The sequence below is a fragment of the Dama dama genome, chromosome 23 (assembly GCF_033118175.1).
Source record: "Dama dama isolate Ldn47 chromosome 23, ASM3311817v1, whole genome shotgun sequence".
Lineage (NCBI taxonomy): Eukaryota > Metazoa > Chordata > Mammalia > Artiodactyla > Cervidae > Dama > Dama dama.
This window is the reverse complement of record NC_083703.1, coordinates 5,728,606-5,743,542: the sequence shown is the minus strand read 5'-3', so window position 1 is coordinate 5,743,542 and position 14,937 is coordinate 5,728,606. Positions and strand designations below refer to the sequence as shown.

At 40.6% G+C, this 14,937-nt stretch overlaps 1 protein-coding gene across 1 annotated transcript in view; it reads right to left on the bottom strand.

The window, feature by feature from the left end:
* Positions 1-14,937, bottom strand: part of SLX4IP (SLX4 interacting protein) — a 207,389-nt gene that overhangs the window by 26,467 nt on the left and 165,985 nt on the right. The window contains 1 exon segment of the mRNA XM_061125943.1: positions 1,880-1,957. Within this exon segment, the coding sequence (XP_060981926.1) occupies positions 1,880-1,957 (78 nt within the window).

Here is a 14,937-nt window from a genome sequence, read left to right as displayed (position 1 = left end):
GGGGGTCGCCTTCTCTCCTCCAACTCACTCTCCTCGGGGCAAGTGGGTTAGCAGTTCCGACAGCAGCTCTGCTGACCCTGCTCAGAACCCTGCCCTGGGGCTTCACTGCCCACCTCGACACGTGCCACTGCTCAGCCTCTACAGCCGGGGCCTGACATGCTGTTCTGCTTCTCCTTCTGGTCCTCAAGCAGAAGCCCCCACTGCAGGGGGCTTGGGTGTGTGTAACTTCTGACCCCACATGGATGTTTTGGGCTTCCCTAGTGGCTCAGCTGGCAAAGAATCTGCCCGCAATGCTGGAGACCTGGGTTCGATCCCCGGGTTGAGAAGATCCCCTGGAGAAGGGACAGGCTACCCACTCCAGTATTCTGGCCTGGAGAACTCCATGGACTGTATAGTCCACGGGGTCACAAAGAGTCGGACACGACTGAGTGACTTTCACTTTCACTACATGGATGCTTTATCTGGCTAGGTAAGTATAGATGGACACTGAAAAGGCAGAAAAACAAAGTTAACAAAGCAGTTAATATTTATTCACTAATTCTTAGAACATCTTATTGAAACAGGTGATAACCAGTCTGTTTCCTGCTTTCTGGAAGGGGAAATGGAGCCACAGAATTCATTATTTGTACTCCCTCTCCCAACATGACAATCTTGAAACACAGTAGCTCCTCAGTGAATCAGAACCAGAATTCAAGAGACTTCCCTAACCCTCCCAAAGCAGGGGGCCCAGGTTCAATCCCTGGTCAGGAAACTAGATCCCACATGCCAAAACTAAGGCCCAGCACAGCTAAATAAATAAATAAAAAAAATATATTTTTTTAAAAAAGAACTAGAATTCAAAATTATTAGTTCTATCAAATGATTCCTCCAAAAAATAAGAATGCTAGAATAGCAGATTTTAAACAATTCGGTGCCAAGTATTTTATCAAGAGAAAGCCCTTCACTCTGCTTAGGTTGTAATTGAGATTTGCATTAACATTTAAATAAAGTAAAAATTTAGGCAATGGCAGTCCCTACCATGAAGGGTAGCTAGGCTGTATTTTAACAGATACAAAGTTAACAGATTTATTTTATTAAGAGGGTTGAACAGAGTGGAAGACCCCACCATGAGAGTAATACAGTCAAGTGACACTTAAACTTAAGAAAGTGCAGGTAATTGCAAAGATTACAAGACCAAACCTTTATACAGTTAATTTTTTGTTGTTGTTGCTTTGTTTAGAATACTGTATTTTACTTGGAAGTACTACTGCTTTTATTTTTTCCTAAATTTTTATTGGAGTACAGTTGCTGCACAGTTCATTTTTAATGTCCCTGTTTCATATCTTATTTACTAAAATCAGCAAAGGAAGCTGAGCTACACTTTCTTTCCAAAGCTCAGATGGACTTGGAGAGCAGCTGTTAGCATCTGACTCTGCTGTTGTTGGCTGGACACACTTGACCTCACCTCCTCAGTGGACATCTTGACCTGGGGAGCCGTGGGGGCAGGAGGCCCCGTCACACACCTAGGGAGAGGCCCTGGCGGCTCTGGGCCGGGAACACACTTTCTCACATACACGCTTGCTCTGTACTCCGGGGCCTCGGTGTGCACAGACAGCGGTGAAGTGGTTTGCAGCTGAACTGCCTGAAGTGACTCTGGAAGCTCAAGTGCCGGGATGCAGCAGGAAAGGAAGGCGGAGCATGGCCCCGCTCCCTGGGCTGAGGCAGGCAGTGAACACAGCAAGATGGAGAAAAATAATCACAAGCGCTGGCAAACACTCTTAATTAGTACTTTAGTTTCATGAAGGCTATGCGGCCACTAGGAATCGACATTCCTTAATTTTCATTCCTTCTCTAAGAACACACTCATTGTGCAGAATGACCCTAGAAATCGGCTTCTTACCTGTCCTTGGTGAGCCCCTGAGGCAGCGGAGACGTATTCTTCTTTTGAGGAAATAGGCTGTGATGTGAAAGCCATAACCTGAAAAGTGAGTATCATACATCACTCGTGTGGAATCTAATTTTAAAAATGATACAAATGAACTTACTTGTGAATAGAAACAGATTCACAGATTTTGAAAACAAACCTATGGTTACCAAAGGGGCCATGTGAGGGGGGGATACATTAGGAGCTTGGGATTAACATATACACACTACTATATATAAAAAGGTAATCAACAAGGACCTACTGTATAGCACAGAGAACTACGTTCAATGTCCTCTGATCAACCGTAATGGAAAAGAACATGAAAAAGAATGTGCACATATGCATATAACTGAACGACCGCTGTACCGCCGAAACTAACACAACAGTGTAAACCAACTACACTGCAATGAAGCAAAACGGAAACACCTGTAAAGCAAAAGAGGTCGGCATCAGATCATACACCTGTCTGTGGAGGAACCCCACAGGCCCAGCCCGGTGCCGGCCACCCGGTGAGCACTCGGTGACTGCCTAGTGAGGAAGAGGAGGAGGATCTGCAGAGGCCTCTTCCAGAGGAAGAGGCGCACAGTGCCCGGGCAACTCCTAGGAGGGCTGGCCAAGGCACCTGGAGCAGTCCTCAATCACTGAAGCAACTCAGTTACTCTATCTGGAAAATGGCCTAACTGAGGAGGTCTGACCAAACAGGCCTATCAATCAGGCCCTCAGGCAGGATGCTTAATTCAGGCTGAGTGGTTGTACCACTGGCCACTTTCTGATACTCACTGCTTATCAGCTCACATAATGAAGCATTTAAACTATTTGGAGAGGAGTGTGTTTTGCCTATAAGTTATTCTAATTCGAGTAAAGCCTTTATATAGGATATGAGGAAACAAAATATGACATAAGTCCCCCTGCCTCTCCCCAAAAAAGAGGCAGAAAAAACTCTCCAACTACCAGAATGGCCAAACCGGAAAAGGCCATGAACACCAACTGTTGGCAAGAATGTGGGCTAACAGGAATTCTCATGCACTAACAGCTGCTTTCAGCATCTAAAGCTGAACTCAAGCATAAACACAGGGTGCATGAATAACACTTTCACAAAAGTCCCAAACTAGAACTGATGCAAATACCCACCAAAAGTAGAATTTTTCATTAAAAACAAAGTGGGGTGTGGGGGAGGTAATAGTCACACAGTGCAAATCCTACTCTGCCCCTAAAAGTAAATGAACTTCAGTTAGAGGCCATACCAGGACTAAATCTCACAAACGTAAAGTTAAGTGAAAGAAACCTGGTCCGAAGGAGTGCACTCCACCTGTAACAATGGAGACATTACCGTTCCTCTTACCATCATCAAATTCTGTAGCAACAAAACTTCCGTAGTCACAGGAAGTACCAGCATAGTTCCTTCCTCTCTCCATCCCTCCCTTCTTTCCTCCCTTCCAGCCCTGCTCCAAGTATAAAGTACTCTGTCAAATGAGCCTCCTGAAATGATCAAGTAAAAATGTCTGGTTAACACAGTAGGCAACCTGGTGGAAGAATCAAAAGAGAAAGGCCCACCAAGGAAGGGTGAGGGTTCCCAGGTTCCCAAACAACTTCAGCAAATCGCTTATCCTCAGAGACAGGACTTTAGTCATAAAACTGGAAGGTCCAGGGGTTAAAAGAGGTGGTCTCCAGGCCCACTGGACTCTCCAAAGACCAATACGATCATTGTTTTGAAATAATTTGTATATAAAGAATACAATTAAAGAAGTTTCCAGTTCTATATTCAAGTATCCTTCTGTCATCCTCGTAGAAAGATCCAGAACATCAGTGACCACAGACCTGATGTTCTGTCTACACAAGCTGTAACAGCACAATTGCTTTAGCCATGGGGATTTCGCAACAACAGTGACATCTATGACAGGATAATCTCCAGGTTTACGGAGATGAAATATGTTTTTTCCTAACACACTTGAAGTGGATCGCATTTTGGTCATGTGGCTTTCTTCTGCTTAAAATGTCAAACGAAATATGCACACCACTGGCATTATTCTGAGTGCTTTAAAACAAATACTTCAACCCTTAGGTCACCGGGAGAGTGGAAGTGACATCCACATCTGTTTATTTGTCTTGCAGTTGAGGGAGGGGGATGGTAGGAGACTTAATAGTCAGGGACATAGAAACACACAAAGAGAAGTGATTTTCAAAGTAATGATTTATTATGTGAGTTTTGCAAGGGACTGAACAACAACAAAAATGCGTTATCAAAGTCACTCTGCCTCTGCTGCAGATCACACTTTAACGCTTATAGTTCCATGTGATTAGGGGTCAGAGAATATGCTCCAATTCTCAAAACTCTTTTCCCTGTACAAAATCTCCAGGAATAGAGTGTTATTGGTAGGAAGAGGCTGAATCTGAAGCTGCCTAGGAAAGTTCCAGTGTGAGTTCAGGAAGCCTGGTATCTGGAGATACCACTTGAGTGATAACTAAATCCTGCTTGGTCAGCTGTCTCAATACACCACCTTCCCCTCTAGGAGAATAAAGCAGCATAAGTCACACTCTGACTGTTTTACTATTGATGTTACCAGGAGAGTGGGGTTTACTGAAATCTTTCCTCCTCTGTCCCACTCCCCTCACCGGCCCCACGACAGGATCTTAAAGGGAATCCTTCCTAAACTGGTGTCTTCCTCTAGTTTTAGTGGAAAACCCTGCTGAACACACCTATAAGAGAAATGGTAAGTTTACCATGTAAAGAGATTTGCACTTGCTTAGTCCAAATTATACTGGCTACGGGAAACCTTACTGTTTAAAGAGAAAGCAGAAAGAGAAAACACAAAAATTGTTTGTGTTGGTTCTTACAGCAACCTAACTCTGATATGTAAGTAAAGAAACTCACAGCTGTTGAAATACACTGAACTGACATACTTAGGGAGCTGTATTTCATTTGTCCACAGATAACAGGCAGTGATAAAGACTGCATTATCTTTGCTCTTTAATGACATGGATTTCACAGAATTGAGCAGGCCTCTGAGACTGTGTACTAATCCGGGGCTCAAGCAAAGCTCCACCATGCTCAAAAGCTAAATGGCAGCTTGGCAAAGAATCCAGGGGACCCTCTGCTTCCCCTTCTTGGGCACCAGCTCCAGGCTTGCAATACTGATGCTCTAAAAGCCCAGAACTGGGGTCAGGGCTGGGAGGAAGAAGCAAAATGGAAATCATAAAGTGATAACCTTTTCATCTGAAAATTACATGGCAATGGTATTCCAAAATCTAGAGGCACTTTTAAATCACAATTAAGGGTGCCTATTTTCTTGAGAGCTACTGTGGTCCTCCTTAGCCTGAAAAAAATCTATCTTTAGCCACAAATAGAGACTGGGATTAGAGAGAGAACTGCTTTATTGTGGAAGCATCTTTCCACCAGTAGTTTTCAGGTAGGTCTATTTCAGGAAATAATTGGGTTACCACTGTAGCTCAGACAGTAAAGAATCTGCCTGCAATGCAGGAGACCCAGGTTCAATCCCTGGGTTGGGAGGATATCCTGGAGAAGGGAACGGCAACCCAATTTAGTATTCTCGTCTGGAAAATTCCAAGGACAGAGAAGCCTGGCGGGCCTCAGTCTATGGGGTCACAAAGAGTCAGACAAGACTGACAAGACTGATGGACACACACTGCACTGCTTAATGTATGAGACATCCAGTCCCAGCCAGAGACCACAGTCTCCCCAGCAGCCCCCAAAGTCTCCTATCCCTGCATCTCCCAACGCCATACTTTATAAGGAGCTGCTGCACTCCCCACCACCTTCCAACAGATAACCTCCCAACCCCCAGCGACGTTCTAGATGACAACCTGTTACCACATGCACTTCCTTCTACTCTTCTCCAAAGAACATCAAGTATCCAAGAGAAAAAAGGAGATGGGGTCATATTTGTGAGGTAAAGAAAGGGTGGTCTCTGCTTTAAGGACAGAGTTCTGCTACTACTTCATTTAGCATTCTGTCTAAAATAAACTGCTCCAAATGGCTTTATTATAAATTTAGAGAGACTTTATGAAATAGAAAGGAAAAAACAAACAAACAAAAAAATCAAATATGAGTTGAACAAGTTCCACCCTGACAGCGCGGCAGCAGATTAGTCTTAAGTAGTCCTGTGCTCCAATGAGTAATAGTACTTTTGAAGGGAGTGGTCGTTTATTTGGGTCGTTACATTAACATTTCATTGTCCCAAGATGCTAAGAGCAAAATCTCCAACATGGAGTTTTTACTATAAAGCCATCCAGCTTCACTTATTTTCCAGGGGATTCCTGGCCAATGTGACCTGAGCTTCCGAAAGACTGCCAAGGGGAAGCTGCGGTCCAGCTTGTGGTGGGAAGCCCTCTCCCACTGTGATTAGGAAAGCAATTCACAGGAGCCTGGGAAACCGCCTTGGGCTCACCTGCTGAGCCCCTGGACGGCTAGCCTGGGGCCTGGGCAGGAAAGCACCACTCACAGTGTGCTCCACCCACCCCTCGGTGAATCCCCTCCAGCAAAGCCTTCTCTCAAACCACAGGAAGCCCTCAGCAAGACCTACTGTGGCTCACAGCACTTCTCTGCCTGGGACAACTGCCTCATTTTCACAAGCATGAAAAATTTCAAACACCCAGAAAAGTGGAAAAACAGTGCCATGAACACCCAAAGCCCATCATCTAGACTCAATAATGGTTAATACTGATAATTATAAAGGATAATTGATAATTATAATTATAATATAATAATGGTCATATTTCACATACACACTTGCTATATACCATTTCAGAACAGACATCATGACGAATAACTCAACAATATGTAATACAGACTCCTAGACGATGACATTCTCCTACATCACAAAATCCCATAATCATAACTGACATGACATTATTGCTTAAATAGTCCACATTGAAATTCTCAAACTGTCCCCCAAATCACTGATACTCCTCCTGAATTAGAATACAACCAAAGGTCAGGCACTGCATCTGGTTTTGTCTCTTTCACCTAGAATAATCTCTCTCTCTCCCTTTTATCCACTATTTTAGAATGCCAGCCACTTATTAATTTTGATGGTTTCTTTAGCTGTTGCAGGAAATTGTAAGCTTAAACTAAAGCTGTGATCACAATTTGAAGTCTAGAACAGAGATGATTTGAAGATTTAGTCCTAAAGTTGATTTCAAAGAAACCAAACCTCAAATTTATAAATAGTTCAACTTTCAGCAAAGGTAAGCTTACCTAAGCAGGTGAGAGACTGGTCTCATATTGGTCTACCCTTGCTGTAAGAAAGGGCAGCTGGTGGCAGTCAGATGCCTCCTGGCTGAACTAGCAGCAGCTCCCTCCTGTGAGCCGGTTCAGACTTGTGACCATTTCCAGGCTGAGGTCCTGAGTCAAGGCTCATTCACCAGCTGAAGACTTGAGTAAGATTTAATAAGACAGCAGGAAGGAAGGGGCTGATACCTATCAAGTACGGACAATATCTTAGTGCTGGACTACTCCAGGAACATAGAACACACTTAAAAGATGGAGACTGCATCTGTTTTAAAGCTATTTTGTTCAGGAGAAATGATGTCATAAGTCAAGACTTCTGGAACTGTGCCTATTTGGAAAGTGATACCTGTCCTTATCAGATGGTCAAGGCTAGAAAAGTCTTGAGTTTGATACCATCTGTTAGAACTTAAAGGACAAACTAAGTATGACACGGGGCCTTGGGAAAAGACTTTATGGAGCCCTCTGAAACATTTTGTGGGTCTCAGTGTGACCTTCATCACTGCTGATGTGGGTGTGGATGTAGAAAGAAATTGTTCTGTGGGAACCAAAAAACAAGAGGCCCGTCATAAGTTTAAGAATACACACAGGAGCCTAGTCTAAGACCACAACTGGGAAACAATTTGGGTGGGTAAATGGAATATTTGGTCCTGGGTTAAAAATTTCACTTATTACCCAAGACATTTAGAGACTCCAAAAAATTTCCCTTGAGATAACATTTCATGTCTTTAAATAAGGACAGTACTGGACTCTGAGTCACAATAAAGCTATGTTTATTTGATGCCAAAACAAATGGGCAAACTGGTTAGATCCATTTAAGAAAAAAAAAAAAAAAAACCTGTGAACAAAATAATTACTTGTGGCCAAATTTAGTCAGGAAAAAAACAAAACAAATTTTCTACCTGTACCCTCACTACCCGTAACCTGACAGTCTCTGTATGTAATACCACTGGCCACATGCTATTATTATTTACAAGATCCAGCAGTTCAGTTCCATTCAGTTCAGTCGCTCAGTCATGTCCGACTCTTCGCGACCCCATGGACTGCAGCACGCCAGGCTTCCCTGTCCATCACCAGCTCCCCAAGATTGCTCAAACTCATGCCCATCGAGTCGGTGATGCCATCCAGCCATCTCATCCTCTGTCGTCCCCTTCTCCTCCTGCCTTCAATTTTTCCCAGCATCAGGGTTTTCCAAATGAGTCGGTTCTTCCCTCAGGTGGCTAAAGTATTGGAGTTTCAGCTTCAACATCAGTCCTTCCAATGAATATTCAGGACTGATTTCCTTTGGGATGGACTGGCTGGATCTCCTTGCAGTCCAAGGGACTCTCAAGACTCTTCTCCAACACCACAGTTCAAAAGCATCAATTCTTCAGTGCTCAGCTTTTTTTATAGTCCAACTCTCACATCCATACATGACCACTGGAAAAACCATAGCTTTGACTAGATGGACCTTTGTTGGTAAAGTAATGTCTCTGCTTTTTAATATGCTGTCCAGGTTGGTCACAGCTTTTCTTCCAAGAAGCAAGAACTTTTTAATTTCATGGCTGCAGTCACCATCTGTAGTGATTTTGGAGCCCCCAAAAGTTAAGTCTGTCACTGTTTCCATTGTTTCCCCATCTATTTGCCATGAAGTGATGGGACCAGATGCCATGATCTTAGTTTTCTGAATGTTGAGTTTTAAGCCAACTTTTTCATTCTTGTCTTTCACTTTCATCAAGAGGCTCTTTAGTTCTTCTTTGCTTTCTGCCATAAGGGTGGTGTCATCTGCGTATCTGAGGTTATTGATATTTCTCCCAGCAATCTTGATTCCAGCTTGTGCTTCCTCCAGCCCAGCATTTCTCATGATGTACTCTACATACAAGTTAAATAAGCAGGGTGACAATAAAGAGCTTTGACGTACTCCTTTCCTGATTTGGAACCCATCTGTTGTTCCATGTCCAGTTCTAACTGTTGCTTCTTGACCTGCATACAGATTTCTCAAGAGGCAGGTCCAGGTGGTCTAGTATTCCCATCTCTTTAAGAATTTTCAAAAAAAAAAAAAGAATTTTCCACAGACTGAGAAATTATCATTTCAGATTATTTTCCCATACTGCTTTCCTATTTTTTTGTTTATAAGAGTATATATACCCTTAACATTAAATATGAAAACTGTGCTTACATAATATTCAAGCACAGATGAAATGATATTCAAAACAATGGTTCCCCACAGTAATGATGGGAGTGATGTGATACTGGCTACTTATAAAACTCAAAGTTACCGACAAAGTCCTTCACTCAAATTTATATAACCATGTATAAAAGAGACAGACTTTTTAACAAATCTTCTAAATGAAGTAGCTAGTTGTTTGAACTCTTGGCTCTTGAAACAGGTCCTCTGCAAAACCTGTCCAACGTCCCGTGCCCGACAGGAAGAAATGCCAGACGAGGCATGCCCTCTGTGGGCTCCGTGTCTTGCGATGGGCGCACTGCAGCTCCGACAACCGCATGCACTGAGTTCTTGAGCCATGGTACCATTCCAACAGGATTACAGACTCACAGGACAGGAAAGAGCTTTGAGAAGTCACCTGGTCCACTTCTTGCTTAGTAGTCAGACCATATTTAAACCACATTTCAAAAACAACACTGAAAATGAAAAATGCCATGCCTGTGTGTGGGCAGTTGAGTTCTTCCTTTATCACTTGAGCTGAGGTTGCAGACTAAAACGCTTAAGGGGCAAGGCAGGTAACAGGAAAGGCGGGGTTCCGACACGGAAAACTGGAGAAAGCACACACCTGGTTTAAAGAGGGGCCATCACTTCGGAATTCCAGCCATCAGCTGCCACTGGGAACTCCGGCACAGGATACTAGATTTTATGCCTTGCCAGAAAAGCTGGAAATCTAAATTTTCATGTGAGACCTTCCAAATTTCAAATTAGTAATGAATTCAAAATTTTAAAATACACTCTGCAGTCCAAAGGAAATGTTCCCAAGCGTGTTGGCGTCACACTGTCAGTTTGCGATCTTTAATCTGAGTCACTCACACTCTAGTTGAAGCTCATTTTCCCGTGTCTTGTCTTCAGCAGAGTTGAAGGAAAGCTGGCCGCTATCACGTGCTTGGAGACAGGTATTCAGTTTCAATGTAGTCATTTACTCTAAGCTAAATAAACCCAGGTCCTTGACCTCACTACACAGGATGTGTTTATCTACATTTAATCATCTTTCTGACACTTCTAAGTCCTGATGGTAGAGCTACACAGTTAATGGTCTGACTCAATGTGGGGGAAAACGAAAAGACTATACCATTTTAGAAAACAATAATTGCATGAAGGTGTGAGATCTGTATTTTTAAAAAACAGAAAAGCTCACATTTAGGGAAAAAAGGACTTGAAAAGATCTGAGTAACATATCATGTTCTTGGTTGGAAGGCTTAACCAGTGTTAAGATGTAAATTGTCTCTTTATTTATTTAACAAACATGTACTGCATGACTATTATGCACCAGACGATTCCAATCAAAATCACAATGAAAATGTTATTTCTGTGCGTGAAGGGAGGAGGCAGTTTGGAAGTTGCCAAGAAGAATTTGAAAAGATAATCTCAAAGAAGACTAAAAATAAAATAGATACAAAATAGGGGGAAAATTAAAAATGAAAAAAAATTCTAATTAAAAGTAATATACACTTAATGCATTAAAAAAAAAAAAAAAACTAAACAGAAACAAAAAAGAGGCATAAAGAGATGGTTAAATCATCAAAAATCCAACCACCCAGAGACAGTCACTTGTCACCTTAACTTCAATATCCTCCAGATGTTTTCTCAAGATATATTAATCACACACACATTCTCTTTTTACCCAAATGGAGAGAGGTTAGAAATGCTGCTTTATAATCTGATTTTTTAACAAGTCTCAATGTTAAGTACATTGACTTTGTGTATGGTATCTGTTAGGAATCCATTTTTACTCTTTCCCCAATGAGTACTCTACTGAACAATCAAATAGAAGGTCCCCAATGATCTGAAATGTCAGCTCTATCATATATAAACTGGTCTTTCTCAGTTATTTTACTCCATTGACTAAGAGTCAATGCACACTGTGTTAATTACCTCAGCTTCATTTATAAATCACAATATCCAGTAGTGCAAGTTCCTCTCCTGATCCTCAACACAGTTTCCACTCTTCATAAAATTACTTGGAGTTATTCTTGGCCCTTCATACTGTCATATAGCTTTTAGTATTAGCTTGTCAAACTTCATGAAAAAAACTCTGTTGGGAGTTGTGGTTAGAAAGACCTTCAATCTATAGATTAAGTTGGGGAAAATAAGATCTTTATGATAATGAGATACCATATGCATTTAACATACTAAGTCTCCCAATTACTTTTAAGGACTTTTAAAATGTCTTTCAATAAAGTTTTAAAATTTTCTACATAAATTTATTGCATAATATTAAGTTTATTATGAGGAACTTCCTATTCTTTTATTGCTACTGCTATAGATATCAGCTCCTAAAAATTACATTTTCCAACTGTCTGCTATAATAAAGTAATTTCTATATGCTGACCTACAGCTGAAAAACGTATTAAATCTTCTTATTAACTGTAATAATTAGTCTGCATATTTCCTTTAGACTTTTCTATGGATACATTTACTCCCCAAAATTTTGTTCTTTATTTCCAATATTTCACCTGTATTATTTTATTTTCCCTGTCTTATTGTTTGGGCTGGAACCTCCAGTAATTGTTGAATATTGTAGTAACCACCTTTGTGGTACTCTCAGTTATAAAAAGGAACACTTTTAATGTTTTACCACTGAGAACAATATTTGCTATAGACTTTTGTAGACATGATCCTAATTTTTCCAAGAATTTTTATCATGAATGATAGCTACTTTTTTTCAATCTAGTTACCATATGCACTGTTCCCCTTTAACATATGAATTTTGTAAATACTAATAGGCTTTCTAATTATGAACCAACTTGGCATCATGTCATGATTCCTCTTCCACATCATCAAATGTGGGTTGCTAACATTTAGTTTCGGATTTCTGTTTTTATTGTTTGAGTGAGACTGACTTGTAATTTTCCTATCTTTTATTGTCCTTATCTGGTTTTAGTGTCAAGTTATACTAACTTCATAAAATGAGTTGGAAATGTTAGCTATTATTCTATTATACAAAGTTGGAATTACTTATTTCTTAAATTTTGAGGGAATTCCCTGATAAAATGTTCAGATCTGGTACTTCTGAAATAGTGGTCTAAATTCTTTAACAGGGGTTATTAAGGTTTTCTATTTATTCTTTTTTTGGCCCCACTTTGGGGTATCAGGGGTTTTCCCTGGTGGCTCAGACAGTGAAGAATCTGCCTGCAGTGAGGGAGACCGGGGTTCAATCCCTGGACTGAGAAGATTCCCCTACCCACTCCAGTATTTTTGCCTGGGGAATTCCATGGACAGAGAAGCCTGGTGGGCTAGGCTACAGTTTAAGTCAGACATGACTGGGAGACTGACATTTGGGGGCCTCAGATCTGTGCCCCTTGATGGGGAGTGCAGAGTCTTTCCTTTTTTTGGTTACGCTCTGTGGGGGTTTCTAATTGTGGGGTCTCCTCTTGCTGTGGATCACAGGCTCTAGGTACATGGGCTTCAGTAGTTGCAGTGCGTTGGCTCAGCAGTTGTGACATACGGGCTTAGCTCTTCCGAAGCCTGTGGAATCTTCCTGGACCAGGGATCAAACTTGTGTCCCCTGCATTGGCAGGCGGATTCTTAACCACTGTACCACCAGGGAAGTCCTCTATTTATTCTAAACTTGACTTTGCAGCTTATCTTTTTCTATGATTTTTTTCCCTTTTCACCTAAGTTTTCAAATTGACTAGCATGAAGTGGTTCTTAATAGTCTTTATTAGTCTTACTTTCTACTGACATTTAATTACATCTTTTTCATTACTAGTATTTCTACTTCTAGCAATTCTCACTTTTCTTCACCCCCGATTTAATACATTTTCTGTATAATTTCTGTATAGTCTTTCATTTCTCTCCTCTATTTTTCTTAAGTTTATTAAGTTGCTCTAACTTCTTAAGCTAAATGCTTAATTCATTCATTTTCAGCCTTTCTCTTAGGTATGCCCTACTTCTGGAAAGGAGTCTTTTAATTACCATTCACTTTAAATGTTTTCTGATTTGAATTCAGACTTCATTTCTGACCCATATATTATGTACAAATGTGCTTTTTAATTTCGAAAAGTACCTCTTTGTTATTGATTTCTAAGCTAATTTTATCACAGAGAATGTGATCTTACAATGATCATATTCTTTGAAATTTTTTGAGGCTTGCTTAACAGTCTAATGCAATCTAGTTTCGTAAATGCTCTTTGCATATCTGATAAATATGACCATTCTCTGGTTACTGAGTTCAGTGTTCAAAACATGTCCATTGGTTTAAATTTGTTATTTGTTTTGGTCCAATCTTCCACCTTTTTATCTTTTCATCCTTGTGATCAATTAATTAATGAGAATGGGGGGCTAAAGATCTCCCTTTAAGATGGTAGACTTATCAAATTTTTTTCAACTCTGTCCATTGAACATGATATTTTTAGGAACTGTATTATGTACACATAGGTTCACAACTTTTATATGTTCAATGAATTGAATCTTTACTCAATAGTCAGTGATCTCCTTTAACGTTAGTAATGTTCTGTGCCTTAAAGATTTTTTGATTCAACACTAATATGCCTGCTCCAGCTTGCTTTTCAATGGTATTGGTCGAATGTACCCTTTTCCTTCCTCTTACCTTTGACTTTTCTGAAGTCTTATGTTTTAGGAGTAGTCTCTTATAAATAGCACAGGAATAAAATCTTTAACAATCTAGTCAAAAATATTTGATCATCGTTACCAATAAATATAGGTTAGTATCTATTCTTTTATTTGTTTCACTTTTTCTGTGTTTTCTTTTCAAGACTCTTTTATTGCCATCTTGGGTTGACTTATTTGTTTTTCCTCCATTCTTTCCATTTTCCTACTCCTACTCTGAAATTTGTATCATCCCTGTCTATTCATGGCCTTCCCTTGTGGCTCAGCTGATAAAGACTCTGCCTGCAGTACAGAAGACCTGGGTTCGATCCCTGGGTTGGGAGGATCCCCTGGAGAAGGGAAAGGCTACCCACTCCAGTATTCTGGTCTGGAGAATTCCATGGACTGTAGTCCATGAGGTCACAAAGAGTTGGATACGACTGAGCAACTTTCACATTTCATTTTTCTATTCTTGCAGAGTTCACATTATTTTTTTTCAAATGAATATTTAACCTAATAAGTCTAAAGCTAGTCTACCTTTTTACCACCCTCCAAAAAAGTCAAGACCTACAGATGCTTTAACTAATCTCCCATACCCCTCTTCCACTACATACCTGCCAATGCTTTCCAGGATTTTAGCTTTATCTTGATTTTTACAAATCCCATAAATTACTCACTTTTGTTGCTTAGCAGCATCTGCACAGTTATCATTTTCTTTGTTTGCATCTGACTGTTTCTCAGGCCTCTTCTCTGGGATCATGCCCTGCTTCTAAACAAGAGCCTTTGAAAGTCCTTTTAATGACGTCTTTGTGAGCAATAAGCTTTTTCAGTTGTCTCTATATTTAAAATTTCTTTATTTCACCTTCAATCTTGAAAAACAACTTCACAGAATATAGAATCCTAGGTTGACAAATATTTTTTTCTGAGAACTTTGGAAAAAAGGCATGCCAGTGTTTTGGATCCTACTTTTTTCCTGTTAATTAATTAATTGCTCTTTAAAAGATGATGTGTCTTTCCCTTCTGGCAGCTTTT